Source organism: Hyperolius riggenbachi, chromosome 5 (genome assembly GCF_040937935.1).
Source record: "Hyperolius riggenbachi isolate aHypRig1 chromosome 5, aHypRig1.pri, whole genome shotgun sequence".
Classification (NCBI taxonomy): domain Eukaryota; kingdom Metazoa; phylum Chordata; class Amphibia; order Anura; family Hyperoliidae; genus Hyperolius; species Hyperolius riggenbachi.
The window spans coordinates 67,530,915-67,549,880 of NC_090650.1; the positions used below are offsets into that span (position 1 = coordinate 67,530,915).

Below are 18,966 nucleotides of genomic sequence, written 5' to 3' on the forward strand. Positions count from 1 at the left end.
GTTTCTCTCAAATGAGTTAGTTCTTGTTTTGGGCTGGTGAAGTAATGCACGAGACTAGGTGTGTCAAGCTCATAAATCAAAAGTGGTATAAAGCTGTATTGCTAGCCTACCGGCTAACGATGTGTGCTGTTGCTATGGATGGGAAGATAGGGACAGCGTGCTGCAGAGGGGAAAGGGGAGAGCGATGTTCTTTGATGAAATGATGGGGAACTCCAGATCTCTAGGCAACGCATCAGGACTGCTGTAAGTCTAAAGATACAGTAGGTACCCATGTAAAGACTGCAGAAGATAGATCAGGGAACTTCCAGTGACCCGCGATACGACAAACACTCATTCTCTGATCCATCTTTTGCAGTGGGTGCAAATGACTGGTGCAATGTGATGGCAGTACTTCTGCACGTAAGTCTAAGGAAACCAGAAATATCATTCATGATCGGATCCACAGTGGCTGTCATTTAAAGAGAACCCGAGGTGTGTTTAAAGAATGTTATCTGCATACAGAGGCTGGATCTGCCTATACAGCCCAGCCTCTGTTGCTATCCCAAACCCCACTAAGGTCCCCCTGCACTCTGCAATCCCTCATAAATCACAGCCGTGCTGTGAGGCTGTGTTTACATCTGTAGTGTCAGTCTCAGCTGCTCCCCCTCCTCCTGCATAGCTCCGGTCCCTGCCCCCGTCCCTTCCCTCCAATCAGCAGGGAGGGAAGATATGCAGGCAGGGACTGGAGTTCTGCAGGAGGCGGGGAGAGCAGCAGACTGACACTATAGAGATAAACACAGCCAACTCTGACAAGCTGTTTGTCAGCAGCATGGCTGTGATTTATGAGGGATTGCAGAGTGCAGGGGGACCTTAGGGGGGTTTGGGATAGCAACAGAGGCTGGGCTGTATAGGCAGATCCAGCCTCTGTATGCAGATAATATTCTTCAAACCCACCTCGGGTTCTCTTTAAAGACGAGCAATCACTGTGGGTGGCTGCGTCATGCAACATTATTGAACAAGGCTTTGTTAAACGATGTCGCGAAAAATAGCTCTAAAAATCGCATCATGCCTACAGGCCTTAAGTCTGAGTTCACACTAGACAGAAGCCACAACTTGGACAGTGAGAGCAGATCCAATGTGAAATCAGCTGTGTTTGTTCATTTACGTTCTGGTGGACCTCCAGAGCCCTTTCATTGTTCATGTTAAAATAATGTAAAAAGTATAAGACTACTTTTTAACCCAAAAAAATCTTCTCACAAGTCCGGGGTCGTCTTATCCGCCAGGTGTTGTCTTGTAGGGCAGGTGCTAAAAATTTCGAGCCGGACTGGAGCATCTGTGGTTGCCGCATATGGTGGGGGAGCTCAAAACCGCCCGTGGTCGCATCTCCACCAATTGCGGTGACTGTATGAAGGCAGCAAGGTTGGTGCTGTACAAGTATGGTAGAAAAAAATCCACTCACCAGGATTCATGGAAAGTGGTGACTTAACGCGGTCCCTATGACGAGGTGAGGGGGAACCTCACTGAGAAGGTGTAAGTAAGTGAAGGGCGGAGCAAGCTGCAGGCTTCCTGGAAGCCCGGGTATGGAAAAAAGGGATAAAGAGAGAGCGGCACACACCTCTTTCACCCATCTGGCCCGCCCTTGTATCCTATTACCGTATCGCCTTCTCTGCCTCACTCCTGAAAACTGCAGTGAATTGGAGCAAGCACACATGTGCGAGATCTGAGAGGCAGAGAAGGAGGTAGATAGGATACATGGGTGGGCCAGAAGGATGAAAGAGGCATGTTTGCGCTACTACTCTGAAAGTCTTGGAGACATGGATAGCTGACCAATCCAAGCAGGCTTTGTATAACAACCAGCCAATCGCTGGTGAGGTACATTGCTTGCCGTGATTTGCTGGTTGTTTTATACTGGGTACCACATACAGCACAGCACCAGTATCTGTACCTGTTTATACAGTATAACACCAGTACGTACGGTACAGTGTACAAATGTCCAACCGTCAAGAATGGTAGTCTTATACAGCGAGTACATCCAAAAATCTATATTTTAACTGTAAAATTTTTGGGTCGTCTTATACGCCGGAAAATACGGTATTTTACAGAAATGAAGTGAAGGAAAATATAATGGACAACTTGTCCAATATACCTTCTTTCTTTTCATTAACTTACCACAGTGATGTGCAAAGCTCTAATCTGGGGTAACTGGGATTGAGAGGGGGAGCACGATCGCAGTGTAGAAATGTAATCTACTATCCTCCTGTTTTTGGCACTCACTTCCCTACCATGCTTGTCTGTCCATCTGTTCAAAATGTCACTGGTGGCAACGAATGTAGTCCATCTCTATAAGGTTTGTGCTGTATACAGTGTCCAGAAAAGTCATACAGGTCAGGAATGCGCCTTCTGCTACTTCAGTGGATGTGTTTAAAATGAACATAGATGTAGTTTTTTGACTGTATGAGCGCTTTTAACACAGTCCCTCACATAGGCATGTTGTACAAGTTCAGAACTTTTGACTTATGAAAGTATGTCTGGAATATGTGTCCATGGAAAAGTGTTCAATGATTCATAAAGTTGAGAGTACCACAAGGTTCAGTTTTAGGCCCTCTATATTTAGAAATTATATTGAGGCAAATATGAAAAGCACTAGAAACACACACTAGAAACACACACACACACACACACACACACACACACACACACACACACACACACACACACACACACACACACACACACACACACACACACACACACACACACACACACACACACACACACACACACACACACACACACACACACACGGTTTTTAAACTGCCATAGCATTTCTTTAATGTATCATGTATTGAGTCACTTTCAATGAGATGCCTAGAATTATGCATTAAATATAAGTAAGGCTGCAAGTGGCGTAGAATATAAAAATCTAGGTAGAGTGGAACTTTACATTGTTTGGAATTTCTCAGGGTTCTGCTTTGAACTCACTTCTTTAATGTTTACAAAGCTGCCATTGTAAATCCATGGAGAAGGCACCTTGTGCATCCGTGTTTACTTTGGTGGAAAAGCAGGTGTACTAAGTGAGCCTGACACTCCAACTTCCTCTGTGCTGAGTTATGGCTTGCTCTGTGGCTCTGAAGAAACTTCTAACAAGATGAAAGAGCAGACTAATGTTATTGTGAAGATCACAGAGTCAGTTACCCTGTCGGATGCTGTCAGGGCTGATCTGGGATGTAGCCGTGCACTTGAGGCTTTTCAGGGTAAAATATGTGAGCTTGTAGATATTAAAGATAAACATCTGTCAGGATTTTGCACATAATTTGCAACCGACAGGTGCAACTTACCTCTGTGTCCATCTTGATTTCACTGTATGCCATGACAAACTGATGAGCTAGACTATTGTATCTATTGTACTAATTTAAAAAGTGGACTTAAAGAGAATCCGTAACCAAGAATTGAACTTTTTTCTAATCAGTAGCTGACTCACAAACGTATCATCAGGGGGCTCTGTATGGCTGATATTGTGGTGAAACCCCTCCCACAGTGTGATGTCAGGACCATGGTTCTGACATGATACTGTGGGAGCCTTGTTGCATTGTGGGAAATAACAGCTCTTTCCAACTGCCAAAAAAGCAATCAGCATCTCCCTCCTCTGACATCACCTGCCAGCAGTAATAATGTCACCATTTAAAGTGAACCTCCGGACTAAAAATCGACTCAGCAGCACTGAAAAGGTGTGGTGTTTCTTTAAGTTTCACAGCATCAGAACTTTGTTTCTCTTATACAAGCCTCATTTTTAGCTGCACAGAAGAAAACTGCCCGGGCTTTTTTCCCCTGATGCTGTGCAAAGCATGATGGGATTTCTGATTTTGTTGTGCTCGTTCTGCTGATTTGGTGCAATTTTTTTTTTTTTACATTTTGAATTTGACATTTGAAGCCTAGCGTGTGCAGCTGGGAGGGGTAATCAGGACACAGGACAGTTGGAACTGTGTCTCCTGCTTCCTGTCACCTCCTTTCAACCAAAAAGATGGCTGCCCCCATGACAAAGATGGCAGTAGCCCCCATGAATCACAAACATTTGCCTGTTCTTTTAAAACAGGGTGGGTAAGAGATTATATTACCTATCTCTTCTAATTAACATAACTAATGTAACTTGATGACACATGACAGTATGTTTGTTTAGGCTGAAGTTCCCCTTTAATAAATGTCAGAATGTAAATCAGGAAGAGGAAATATTTTACAATGGGCAAACGCTGACTAAATCATTTATACATAATTCTTGTAAAAATAAAGCACTTTTTTATTACATTATTTTCACTGGAGTTCCTCTTTAAACTCTTGCACAAGAGACAAGCAAAAACACAAAGACATAAACTCTGTGTATTTAGAGAGAACCCTTATCTGCAAATAATCATTATTGGGTTTTGAGCTCTGTCTGACCTGGGCCAAGTTGTGTGCTGACTCTGTGCTAATATATAAACACAGGAGGTTAACTCTTTCTCTGCTCCCAGTAAACCAGGAGGTAGACGATGAAGATTCATTGCAGGAGTTCTGTTAGAAGAAAAATATTTCTTTGTTGCTGCTTAGTTTATTATACTGTTCCTTATCTTTTAGAGCAGAGATGAAGTTTTGGGTTTCGGTCCACTTTAAATAATGTAGGGCATTTTTCGAGTCCCATGTTCATATTTTACTTTTAAGGGTTAAACATGTAGGTTTGAAGATATACAGTAACTGTCCCACTGATAACTGCTATTGCTACCTGTTTATTCAGCTTCCATACACAGTGATGATGACCTATCAGACTTTTTTATCTATTCTCTGTCTTGGGATGCTTGGATGTCTTAAACACAAGTTTGATGGTAGAGAGGGAGTGATGTATATTTCTAGACTGCTAACTCATACAGTAAAGAAATACAACAAAAAAAGAAAACCCAAGCAATATCTAATATTGGTGATATTGACCTGGTGCCCTAGTCTGAAGGTGCGCACACACAGCCTTGATTGTCCAATTTTATCACTACCATGCAGTATGACGTCCAACATATTTTAAATACTTTGAACAGATTGTGTAGGTAAGCTCTTATACTACGTGGGGGTAAAATTGTCCAATCAAGATTGGATGTATGTATAGCCATGCTGCCACATTTGCTTCATATCTATGTGCAGATGCCAGTAAGGAGGTTGTTACTAGGACAAGGCTCTTACACACATACAATGCATGTCTCCAGAGAGGGATCGGTACCCAATCTCTCAGGGTCAGTGAAGGGCAGAGTCTGTGATTGTCCTTCTTTGGAATCCTGTCGATCTGTTGTTGGTACTAAATCCCTCAGAAATATCACAAACTAGGTCTGGCTTGGATTTTCTTTTACTATGATATATATTTATTGGCTTAAAAATAGTTATCCTGTCGATCTGTTGTCAAGCTATCGATCTGTTATCGTCTGTACTCGGTCCCTCAGGGTCAGTGAAGGGACGAGGCAGTGAATGTCCCTCTTTGTCCCAGGATAGTGTGGAAGCAGAATGACGGCTTGAGGAGTGCAGAGGCCCACGGTGCAGAGATGAGGGAGAAGGCCAGACTTAAGCCTGGTAGACCCTTTCAATTATGATTGGTCAATAACTGACCAATTTTACCACCTCCATGTATTATGAGGGTTTACCTACACAAACTGTTCCTAGTATCCAAAATCTGTTGGCCCTCATACTGCATAGGAGGCCAATCAAAATTGAATGTGTATTCCAGCGTTCACCTTCCAGAGGCTCCCATACTCTGAGCTTTTAGCTAACTTTGACGGTGTTATTCCTTTCATAACATCTGTGATAATTCCGTCTGCGATGGATTACTGATGATTCTACAGGTACTTTTTGATCCAATTCCTAGAGGCATGAGGTGGCCACCCACTATACAATTAAAATATCCAATTTTACACCAAATCAATAAATATGATTGGTTGTACTGAAATATCGAAAGGAGGGGGGTGGGGGTAATTGTTTGAGATTGGACCTTTTGGAAAATCCAGACCAGTTTTATCAATAATTGCATGGTGTGTGATGGATCGTGAAATTGTATTCGTCCAGAAAACAATGTAACTATTCAGTACATTTCTCTCTCGATTTCTCTAACCAACCAGTTTTTTTTATCTTTAAGATCTTTTATCCCGAAATTGCAGCAGTTGCAAAAATGTGTGTGGTACCTCGAAGATTCTGATTGCAGCTTTCAATCAATCGGAAAATTGAATCCTCATGCTCAAATTGAATCAAAATAAAAAAATGGTATGGTGTGTGGCCACCTTTACAGTTTGCACACCAGCAGAATTATTTGCATCTCTTCCACCATCTCTAGTTCCGACACGGTTTACAGCACCCTGTCTTCTATTTTCAGTAGCCGCTGAGAAGAATACAGGCAATATTTTGTGTGATGCAAACTCTGTCACAGACTTGCCAGACAGTCTCCAAGGGGGTTCTTTATAGGACTTTTCATCATAAGATTGACTGAATGCGTTCTGTCAAGCAGCAGATTTCCTGACGTTTGTTCCCAAATCTCTGCCCATTTATATTTCGGTCTGAAATTATGTCTGTTCATTGACTCCGTATCTGAAACTTCATGTTCCCTTCTGAGGTTATTTATTGCTTTGACCTGTCAGTGGATCTCATCCAAATTTAGATTACTTTTCTCGTTCAGCTTGACAAGAACAGAAATATCACAAACTAGGTCTGGCTTGGATTTTCTTTTACTATGGTGTATATTTATTGGCTTCAAGTTAAAAATAGTAATCCTGTCATGTGTTGTCAAGCTTGTCCTGGTTTCCCTCCTTTTGGCGTTTATCGAAAATCTTTTAGCAAAAACATTATCTGTGTTGTAGAAAATGTCTTTAGCACGTCATTATCCTATTTCTTTGAACAATAATGTTTGTTATTTTTAATTATTCGATAAAACAAGAACCTACAAAACTGTCCACAGAATAGTCTGGCCTTTCCTCCAAGACTAGGTACTGAGGTTGTTACAATCAGTTTTGGGTCAGTGTGGTAACAAATATATTCTCATCAAATACTAACATAGTTTAAAGGAATATTATTGTGAAAAATGTAAATTACATGAAAACACATAAATAAGAATTACTTTTCTCCCTGAGTAAAATGAGCTATAAATTACTTTTCTCCTATGTTGCCGTCACTTACAGTAGGCAGTAGAAATCTGACAGAACGGACAGGTCTTGGACTAGCGCATCTCCTCATGGGGGATTCCCAGGGTTTTTTTTATGATCAAAAGCACTTACTGAACGGCAGTTGCCAAATCCAACTGCCAAAATAGTGTGCAAACTGGTGTGTATATGGGGGGGGGGGGTGCATCTTTATATAGATCCTTTTAAGTGAATGCTTTTGTAAAGAATAGATTAAATACTGAGAATCCCCCATGAAGAGATGGACTGATCAAAAACTTGTCAGATTTCTACTAACTACTGTAGGTGACTGCAGCGTGGGAGAAAGGTAATGTATAGCTCATTTTACTCTAGAAGAAGCATACTTCTTATTTGTATGTACCTGTACATACAGTTGTGTTCAAAATTATTCAACCCCCAATGCTGTAAAGGGTTTTAACCACTTTACCCCCGGCGGTACGAATTTCTCCGTCCCTTTTTTCCCTCCTAAAAAAACAGGGACGGAAAAATCCGTACCTTCCGCGCTCCCGCCGCTGTCCGCGCTACCGCCGCTCGTGCACGCCGCCGCCCACTTGCCCGGAGATCAATGAACGGGAAAATCTATTCACCGTTTGTTGATCTAAGCCCCCGCAATGATCTGCTGCTTCTTTCAGAAACAGCGCGATCATTGTGAGTCTCCCAGCCTCCTACTGCTTCCTGTAAGCGTCCTTCCGGTCGCTTACAGGTCGCATGTAAACATACTCACTGTGGCCATCTTGTGTCCAAATAGTAAACTACACCCTAATGCATTTTACACATACAAATAAATTGTTTTACATAATAAATTAACTCATTACCTCCTATACTCCCCAATTATTTTTTTTTTGTAATTTTTTTAAAAAAAAAATATATATATATACAATAAAAAAAAATATAAATAGTTACCTTAGGGACTGAACTTTTGAAATATTTATGTCAAGAGGGTATAACACTGTTACTTTATAAACTACGGGCTTGTAATTAGGGATGGACGCAAAACTGAAAAAAATGCACCTTTATTTCCAAATAAAATATTGGGGCCAAACATTGTGATAGGGACATAATTTAAACGGTTTTATAATCGGGAATAATGGGCAAATAAATTTCATGGGTTTTAATTACAGTAGCATGCATTATTTAAAAACTATAATGGCCGAAAACTGAAAATAATAATTTTTTCCCACATTTTTTCCTATTTTCCCCATTAAAACACATTTAGAATAAAATAATTCTTGGCATAATGTCCCACCTAAAGAAAGCCTAATTGGTGGCGGAAAAAACAAGATATAGTTCATTTCATTGCGATAAGTAATAATAAAGTTATAGACGAATGAATGGACGGAGCGCTGAAAGGTGAAAATTGCTCTGGTGGTCAGGGGGTAAAATCCCTCAGTGGTGAAGTGGTTAAGGAATTTTGTGTACATTTGTAATTGTGTTCAGAATGAAATCTTACAAGGACTTTATAAAGAACCAAATACAACTAAAATGACATCAATTGTTTTTGTAATACAGTATTAAATGGTTTTTTTGTTTGTGATTTCTTCATTGACACAATTATTCAACCCCTTAAAGACTACCACTCTTAAAGGGACGCCAGGAAAAAGATTTTATACATACCTGGGGCTTCCTCCAGCCCCATATGCACGGATCGCTCCCACGCCGCCGTCCTCCGCTTCCTGTATCCGCCGGCACCGGGTCCCGTAGTTTCGGCCAGTCGGCGTCAGCACGCGGCCAATTGTCTGCATCACAGGGGCTCCCGGCATACCCTTACGCGTCGGCTGCATACTGCGCAGCCGCACGCGTAAGGATATGGAGGGATCCCCTGATCATGCGGACAATTGGCCGCGTCCACCGGAAGTGACAGGACCTGGTACCGGCGGATCAAAGAAGCAGAGGATGGCGGCGTGGGAGCGATCCAGGCTTATGGGGCTGGAAGAAGCCCCAGGTATGTATGAAAGCTTTTTTCTTTTTCCATGTCTGGCGTCTCTGGTTCCCTTTTAAGAACAGAGGTTCATTCAAGTGTTTTCGATCAGGTATTGAAAACACCTGTGGATGTTAACGAGCAGCAATCAAGCATAATAAGCACAAATTAGGCAGATTTAAAATGACTGTGATACTCAGCTCCTTATAGACATTTACTGGTGTGTTTACAAACATGGTGAAGTCAAGAGAATGGTCCAGGAAGACAAGAGGAGAGGTGATTTCTCTTCACAGGAAGCGCAATGGCTATAAGAAGGTTGCAAAGGTGTTAAACATACCAAGAGACACCATAGGAAGCATCATTCGCAAATTCAAGGCAAAGGGCACTGTTGAAATGCTACCTGGTTGTGGCAGAAAGAAGATGCTGACTTTGACTGCTGTGTGCTACCTGAAGCGCAGGGTGGAGAAAAGTCCCCATGTGACTGCTGAGGAACTGAAAAAAGATTTGTCAGATGCGGTTTCAGCTCAGACAATAAGGCACACACTGTGTAATGAAGGCCTCCATGCCAGAACTCTCAGGCGCACCCCCTTGCTGTCTCCAAAGAATAAGAAGAGTCGACTGCAGTATGCCAAAAGTCATGTGGACAAACCAGGGCCGGATTACCGACCAGGCAACAAAAGCAGTCTCTTGGGGCCCCATCAGCACATAAACCAGCCCTCGCCATCCTGTCAGCGGTGGCTGGATGGTATAATGGTTAAAGGGACTCTGAGCAGTGCAGTAACTTTGGAATGATGCATATCATTTTAAAGCTCTCTTTCTCCTCTTTCCAATGATATATAAACCGCCGCCCTATGCCTTTTAGTTTTCGCTATTTTCGCGATCGAAATTGCGGCCGCGGCAATTTCGATCGCAAAAATAGCGAAAACTAAAAGGCAAGGGGTGGCAGTTTATCTATCATTGGAAAGAGGAGAAAGAGAGCTTCAAAATGATATGCATCTTTCCATAGTTACATTGTATTACTCAGGGCGACTTTTCTCCAAAGTCGGCAGCTCGATTCAGCACAATGCAATGAACTATAAGGAACCCAGGGGGATATAATTACAAACCTCATTCTGGTAGGTGGGAGGATGTAATTAATTAGTTGTGGGTATGCTTAAAGGCATACCCACAGGCACTGCTTGGAGTCCCTTTAAGGGCTCTGCCTCTGACACAGGAGACCAGGGTTCGAATCTCGGCTCTGCCTGTTCAGTAAGCCAAAACCTATTCAGTAGGAGACCTTAGGCAAGTCTCTCTAACACTGCTACTGCCTATAGGGCGCGTCCTAGTGGCTGCATCTCTGCCGCTTTGAGTCTGCCAGGAGAAAAGCACGATATAAATGTGATTTGTCTAGTCAAATGATGCCGTGCGCTGCTAATTATCTATAGAGCCAGGCTCTCCTCCTAGGTCCCCCTCCTGCTACTGTGCACTCTGCCGCTGCCCACTCCTCCCTCTCTTCCCACAGAGAACCACAGCTGCAGCAAGAATGATAGCAGCAGATGGCAAACGCTCACTCACCTATCCATGATCCTAGCGATAGAGATCCCGTCATCTGAAACCCATCTGTCTCTTCTACAGTGCAGCCGCTCACTCTTAACTTCCTAAATTCTCAGATCAGACAGGAAGTAGGAAGTAGTAATAGTAGTAGTAACAGAGCGGCAGCACTCTAGAGGAGACAGATGGGCTCCGGATGACGGGACTTCTATTGCTTGGATCGCAATAGGTGAATGTGAGTCACCTGGTGCTGTCATTCTCCCCCGCTGCGGCTGCGTTCTCTGCTGGACTATCGTATTCACTGGGATGGAGGCTGCATGGTGGCTGTCTAGTTTGGGAGGAAATCGGTTGTTCGGTGGTGGGGGTGGTTGTGTAATTCTGTCTGGGGAACGGCTTCCGATTTGGCGGTGTTCAGAGCTTTCTGCTATTGCCAGGCTGGAGATGCAGGGGGAAAGTGCTGCTGCTGTGATATCTGGCGCTCTCTCCACAGGGGTGCCCCAGCCCCTGAGTGCAAATGTCCCAGCCATTCATCTTTCACTCTTCATCTTGCCGCTGCTATTCCCTGTATTGTGCACCCACAGAGGAAAGCGGGCTGTTGCCCATAGCAACCAGTAGCTCGCTGCCCCGGTGTGTGCGGCATGTTGCTGTGCAGCTGCATCTTCTGATTCTATCACAACATGATGGGGGGGCCCAAATCAGTTACTTTTCTTAGGGCCCCATTTAGCCTTCACCCGGCTCTGGGACAAACCACAAAAGTTTGGGGATAGTGTTCTGTGGACTGATGAAACAAAATTAGAACTGTTTGGGCCCATGGATCAACATTATGTTTGGAGGAGGAAGAACAAGGCCTGTGAAGAAAATAACACCTTGCCTACTGTGAAGCATGGCGGGGGGTCAATCATGCTTTGGGGCTGTTCTGCAGGTACAAGGAAGCTTCAGCGTGTGCAAGGTACCATGAATTCTCTTCTGTACCAGGAGATATTGGATGAAAATGTGATGCAGTCCGTCACAAACCTGAGGCTTGGGAGACGTTGGACCTTTCAACAGGACAATGATCCCAAGCATACCTCCAATTCCAGTAGAGCATAATTGCAGATTACAGGCTGGAACATTTTGGAGTGGCCATCACAGTCACCAGACTTAAATCCGATTGAAAACCTCTGGTGGGACTTAAAGAAAGCAGTTGCAGTGGGGGTTGAATAATTTTGAACACTATTAATATTGGCTAATCTCCTTCACATGTAGTATAGGTAATAAACTAAATGATTTCCTAGGCCTGTGTGGGCAGGCAATGGCAGAGCTTTTTATGTGGGCAATCTCCTTGACTAGCTGATGTCAAGTATTTATTACCTTGCCACTTCGTCATGTGACCAGATGGCATATTTAGAAAAGAACCCGTACTTGTCAATTTATTATGGCCATTTACAGGATGGATCAGTTTGTTGCAGGATGTCTCTCTTTAGCCCATTAGCAGCTTCATTAAAGTTATCTCATTTGAGACAAGTGCACTGCTTTTGACCTCAGTCTGCAGAACTTGTTGTGCTGTAAATTCTTGGAATGCTTTGATGTCTCTCTGCTAGCAGTAAATATAGAAACTGAAAGCAGAAGTCCTCTGTTATTGTCTCACACTGCCCCCTAGTGACAAGCGGCCATAAATACACATGAAAGCAGTACTAATTAGTAGCAAGGAAATGTAACAAATCAGAAATAAAAAAATGTGCTACAATAAATTGGCCTGGAGCGCTTGCAAGCCTCCAGATACATTGTCTGCTAAAAGGTTAAAAGAATAAAATTATCTTTTATTTTGCTTTTCAGCTGTGCACCATTTTTATGTCCCTGTACCCCCATATTTTTATACTGATATCTATTGCTTAGAGTCATATTTTAATCTGTTTATTTTCCTGTACCAGGTAAACTGTGGACCAGAAGTATGAAGGTTGCCTATAATATATTGCATAAACTGGGAACAAAACAAGAGCCGATGGTCAGGCCTGGAGACAGGGTAAGGCGCACTATGCTTTTTTCAGCAGTTTGAACAGATCCCCAATTTTATCCCTTTTTATTAATGTTTATAATTATTGTCGACATTTTGGATCCATGTTACACTACTGAAAGGTTTAGAAACCATCAATGCCCAACTAAACTCAAAACTGAACTAAACACAGCAATCATGTTGATTAGCATAAATTATAAATATTTCATTTGGAACTCATCTTTTCAAATTGAAAAACCCTTCATGTAACTGTGTTTAATGCAGCTTTGCGCCTATCCATAAAGGCTTAAAGGACAACTGAAGTGAGAAGAATATGGAGGCTGACAAATGTATGTCCTTTTCAATAATACCAGTTGCCTGGCAGCCCTGCTGATCTATTCAGCTGCAGCAGTGTCTTAATTACCGGTACACCAGTAACAAGTAGGCAGCTAATCTTGTCTTACAATAATGTCAGAAACACCTGATCTGCTGTATGCTTGTTCCGGGTCTATGGCTAAAAGTACTAGAGGCAGAGGACCAGCAGGATGGCCAGGTAACTGGTATTGCTTAAAAGGAGAATAAATATGGCCTCCTCCATAGCCCTCTTGCTACAGTTGACCTTTAAAGAGAAACCGTGGCCAAGAATTGAACTTCATCCCAAACAGTAGCTGATACCCCATTTTGCATGAGAAATCGATTCCTTTTCACAAATGGATCATCAGGGGGTGCTGTATGGCTGATATTGTGGTGAAGCCCCTCTTACAGGAGACTGTGAGGACCATTTTCCTGGCAGTTTCCTGTCTGTGAACCTCGTTGCATTGTGAGAAATAGCTGTTTCCAACTGCCAAAAAAGCAAGCAGCAGGTACTTCCTGCGACATCACCTGCCAGCAGTAAAAATGTCACCATGTCATAAATGTCAGAATGTAAATCAGGGAGAGGAAAGCTTTTACAATGGGCAAACACTGACTAAATTATGTATACATAATTATTGTAAAAATGAAGCACTTTTTTATTACATTATTTTCACTGGAGTTCCTCTTTATGACTTATCCTGTCTGTTATCACTTATTATAAAATTGTTCACATCTACTTCCTGTAAACTACAAAGTCCCGTCTACTCATTTGAGTTCTACTCAAATGCTAGGCTTTTGGGAAATATTGTCAGAAATCTATTGTTTTTTTACTACTTTGGCTTTATTCACTAAAGCCTCATCTACACGGTGCCTCCAGGGGTACACAAATCTAACAATCGAAAAGATGGGCCGGCACCGCCACTGCCATTGCAGCCCTGCTTTTCACCATAAAAGAGAGAAGTTACATTTTGGTGGTGCCGACCCATCTTTTTGGTTGTTGATAACCTTAGCAAGTGGCTGTTTGGAAGTTGCCGACAGCTTCGGGTTGGAGATAAAATACAGATCATGTCATCTGTTATACTGCATTGTGAAATTCTTGGGAATTGGTATGAATGAGGTGTTTACCTCACAAATCGGTAATTTACCTAAAAAAAAATCTGTAATTCTAGTTTTCCATGCGGTAACAGTCTTAGTGAACTTACATTTTACAAAATGTTTGGCAAAATCAGTTTTCTGCTTTACTGCAAGCTGTAATGTTTAGTGACTTGAAGCCTTTGTGTGTCACTTGGCAACACCTTAGATGGCAAACAACAAATCCTGCACGCCTAACAGTCAGCCAATTAATAACAATCAATGGAGTGCCCAAGGCTGGTCTTGGTAGATGACTATGCCATATGGTCCTAAACTAATGGTAAAAGTCGACACCACCTTTTTGATATTTCAAGTTTATTGCTTGAAGACCATTGACAAGCTAACGTTGCTGGGCCATGCATTATTTACTTGTCAAGGCAACAATCATAAGTTCTTGCAGCATTCCTGTCAGAAAAAGGCCACATTCACCCTTTGGACTGCCTTTGTCTAAACAAAATGCTACAAGAACTCATGATTGTTACAGCAAAAATTAAGCGCCCAGTGCTCAATCTGCATAAAAAAAGCAGTTTATTTTAAACTGGGTGAGGTCACTGAAACCACTTAAAGATATGAATTGGGAGGACCTCTGAACCCACAGAGAACCCTGGCTATATGTACCAGTCCCAGACACATCATTCATGCCGTTACATGATTAGGTTCACTGGAAGAGGAAGAGGAGTGGTGAGCCACATACAATTATTTTGTGATACAGGAACATGAACATCCTATCATGTTCTTAGGGGGTTTGCGTGGCACTCTCCCCAGTTTATTCTGTGATATGAAAAACTACGGAACTTTTTTAAATGCAGATTGAGCACTGAATGCTTTTTCTTTTTTTTCTTTTTTTTGCTGTAGCATAGTTTTTTGCAATTACAGTTGGCTTCTGCAATTAATGCAGTTCTGTTATTGTCTGTGGGGTTGTGTTTCAAAACACATTTTTGCTCTCATGATCGTTAACTTGAGCATGTTGCCTTGATACAGAGGTCCTGCATGGCCTCAAATTATTGGCTTGTCATTGTTTTTAAAGCAATAATATAGTTTTTATATTGAGGAGGTGCCGACTTTTAGTACATGGTTATGCCTAACTGGCCACTCACCAGCTGAATCCAATGAGGACAGAAAGCAAGTTGTACTGCATTTCCAAACACAGTTGACCTATGAAACAGATATTCTGTCCACCAGTTTGCTTCTACACACTGCTTCACTTATCTTCCTGATTGCAATTGAAATTTGCACTGTTAAAATTTGAGTTTAGTCAGGCATTCAAGAGAATGTGTTGTTTGTCTTTTGTTATAAACCGTTTCAAAAAAAATTTCTTGACTGTATATCAATTATTACCTGTAAGTGTTTCTTATGTAGCACTTGTTTGCAGCACATGGAACACCAAAGATAGCTAGAAAGTCTGTAGAAACTGTACTGAAGGGTGCAGCTTTGCTGTAGGATGTTCCCCACCACTGTCAAGGTAAACCAGAGAGATAGGTGGTAGAGACTAAGCATGAGAGAAAACAATTTACATGAAGCAAAATTGTACTAGCATGTCTGCAAGGAGGGGGCCGCAGCAGAGACGAGACGGTTAAGTTATCTGTATCATCTATAACCGTTGTCCTCCAATTACTCGACACTTCCTTCTTCACAGCTGGAACTTCCGCTGTTAGGGATTAGAGATGGGCCGAATGGTTCGCCGGCGAACGGTTCCAGGCGAACATCGGGTGGTTCGCCTTCGCTGGCGAAGGCGAACTTTGCCGGAAGTTCGATTGGCCCCATAATGCTCGATGAGGGTTAACTTTGACCCTCTGCATCACAGTCAGCAGGCGCATTGTAGCCAATCCGGCTATACTAAGCCCTGGAGCCCCACCCCCCCTTATATAAGGCAGGCTCCGGCGGCCATTAGCCTCACTCATGTGCCTGCTAGAGACAGAATAGGGACAGCTGCTGCAGACTTGTTCTCCTAGGGACAGATTAGTCAGGCTCTTGCCTTCTTAGCTTGTTTAGCTGAATCTTATTGCTATAATAGCGCCCCAGAAAAGCTCTTTTCAGAGCTCATCCTGCTCGTGTGATCAATTTTTTTTTCTGTGTTTGAAACTGACACTTGTGTTTTTTAGACAGCATTGCTAATTCATACTGTGTGTCCCACTGCCAGCAGCACATTCAGTGACTACCTGTGTGTGTGAGACACTTGTGTTTTTTAGACAGCATTGCTAATTCATACTGTGTCCCACTGCCAGCAGCAGCAGCACATTCAGTGACTACTACCTGTGTGTGTGAGACACTTGTGTTGCTTAGACAGCATTGCTAATTCATAATGTGTGTGTCCCACTGTCAGCAGCCCACCAGCATTCAGCAGCACATTCAGTGACACCTGTGTGTGTGACAGGGAGCTGCACATTGTACTACCTACACTGTACTGCTTTTACCTACTACTAGTACCTGTTGTGTTTAGTTAACCCACCTCATCACTGCATACACCTACGTTTGTGTTGAGTGAACCCACCTCGCTGCACATAACTACCTTTTTGTGTTGAGTGAACTTGCGTCACTGCATATAACTACCTTTTAAGTTGAGTGAACTCACCTCACTGCATATCTACCTTTTCTGTATAGTGAACTCACCTCACTGCATATAGCTACCTTTTGCATTCAGTGAACTCACCTCACTGCATATCTACCTTTTCTGTTGAGTGAACTCACCTCACTGCATATAACTACGTTTGTGTTGAGTGAACTCAGCTGACTGCATCTAACTACCTGTTGTGTTCATTGAACTCACCTCACTGCATATATAACTACCTTTGGGTTGAGTGAACTCACCTCACTGCACATAGCTACCTTTTGTGTTCAGTGAACTTACCTCACTGCATATATAACTACCTTTGGGTTGAGTGAACTCACCTCACTGCACATAGCTACCTGTTGTGTTCAGTGAACTCACCTAACTGCATATATAACTACCTTTGTGTTCAGTGAACTCCCCTCACTGCACATAGCTACCTGTTGTGTTCAGTGAACTCACCTCACTGCATATATAACTACCTTTGAGTTGAGTGAACTCACCTCACTGCATATCTACCTTTTCTGTTGAGTGAACTCACCTCACTGCATACAGTGTTCTCCCCAGGCTCTTTTAGCCGGGTGCTCCACCCGGCTAGTTTTGGTGGCCACCCGGCTGTCATCGGCTGATCTTCTCTTCTGCTGTATGCAGAGGAGCGCCGGACCTGCATTCTGTTATCACGCCCCACCCGGCTACTTTTTCATGCCACCCGGGTGGAAAAAATTTGTGGGGAGAACACTGGCATATAACTACGTTTGTGTTGAGTGAACTCAGCTGACTGCATCTAACTACCTGTTGTGTTCAGTGAACTCACCTCACTGCATATATAACTACCTTTGGGTTGAGTGAACTCACCTCACTGCACATAGCTACCTTTTGTGTTAAGTGAACTCACCTCACTGCATATATAACTACCTCTGGGTTGAGTGAACTCACCTCACTGCACATAACTACCTTTTGTGTTCAGTGAACTCACCTCACTTCATATATAACTACCTTTGGGTTGAGTGAACCTTTATCAAAATGAACGAGGCATGGATCCCTGAGGGCTATTGCACGACCGAAGACTAAGTCAGTCCCCACACACAGCATCTCTGCCTGCAGGCCGCTTGACTGCATTCTCCGCCACCACCACCAGGGTCCAGGACTCTAGGCGGATTCCAGAATTAGCAGCGGCCGCTATACTAATTTTTCTGGGGCGTGCACATGCCTGCCTAATTTTTCTGGCTGAACTGCAGGCGGCTGCAACAAAAAAACAAAAGGCATGTACATGTCCCCATCCCCCTTCGTGATCATTACCTTGCCGCGGTGAAGGGGCTTGCGTATCACAATGAAGCAATGACCGCCGGCTATATGAGTGTCTCGGGTGGGGGTGGCACACCAAAGATAATAAGGTCGTTGTTTCATTGTGGTCAGACCAAATTTGATCAGCTAGACAGTCACTGTTCTGTCATTCAGCTACATCAGCCGGGCGACCATATGGGCTGAAAAGCCCCCATCACCTGGACTCTCGTCATGGTGCGCACCAGTCCAGCACGCCCGTCACTACACAAACAGCTGTTTGCAGTCACTGCATACCTTTCACTGCATCTGTGACTGCACATTATACCTGGCAGTCAGTGCATTACTTGCACTTGAATTGATACAGTTTTAAACAATTAAAAAATACAACCATCTACATTTTCAAACAATTGAAAAATACAACCATCTACATTTTCAAACAATTTAAAAATACAACATCTACATTTTCAAACAATTTAAAAATACAACCATCTACATTTTCAAACAATTTAAAAATACAACCATCTACATTTTCAAACAATTTAAAAATACAACCATCTACATTTTCAAACAATTTAAAAATACAACCATCTACAGTTTCAAACAATTGAAAAAAAAGGCAAAAAACTTGCCCTCCGTAAAACATTCTTGGCAAATGCTTTCGACTTGGTTTGTCTTCCGCTGGGTCAAGGGTCCATCTAATCACAGATGCCTGGTCTGCAAAGCACGGTCAGGGCAGCTACAGCATGGGTCTCAGCAGGCTCCCACTTCGGGCCGGAATCCAACCTTCATTCCCCGCCCATTACCCGTGGTGACAATGTCAGACTTGCCCGCCTCCATATGATTCTCGTGAAAGGAATGGGGTTTCATCTTTGCCCACCATAACTGGTTCTCGTTAAAGGATTTAAAGTACATTCATTTCAAATACAGCAAGCCCTCGATAGTCCTCCTGTTTTGTTATTTTTGGTCACTACCTCGGGGCGGGCATGCCTGCCTGCTGCCCTACTTGCCTGGATGTGTGGTGGGAGCCGTTTGTTAGGCTAAAACTCCAGACCGGAATCACACCAGGAAGGGTTCCCCC

General features: G+C 42.9%; 1 protein-coding gene across 8 annotated transcripts in view; it reads left to right on the forward strand.

The window, feature by feature from the left end:
- The window catches only part of DIP2C (disco interacting protein 2 homolog C), a 635,214-nt gene that overhangs the window by 370,300 nt on the left and 245,948 nt on the right, over positions 1 to 18,966 (forward strand). For all 8 annotated transcript variants that reach the window (XM_068235828.1, XM_068235830.1, XM_068235833.1 and 5 more), the window contains one exon: positions 12,510 to 12,601. In XM_068235828.1, coding sequence (XP_068091929.1) covers positions 12,510 to 12,601 — 92 coding nt within the window. The remainder of the gene's footprint in view (positions 1 to 12,509; positions 12,602 to 18,966) is intronic.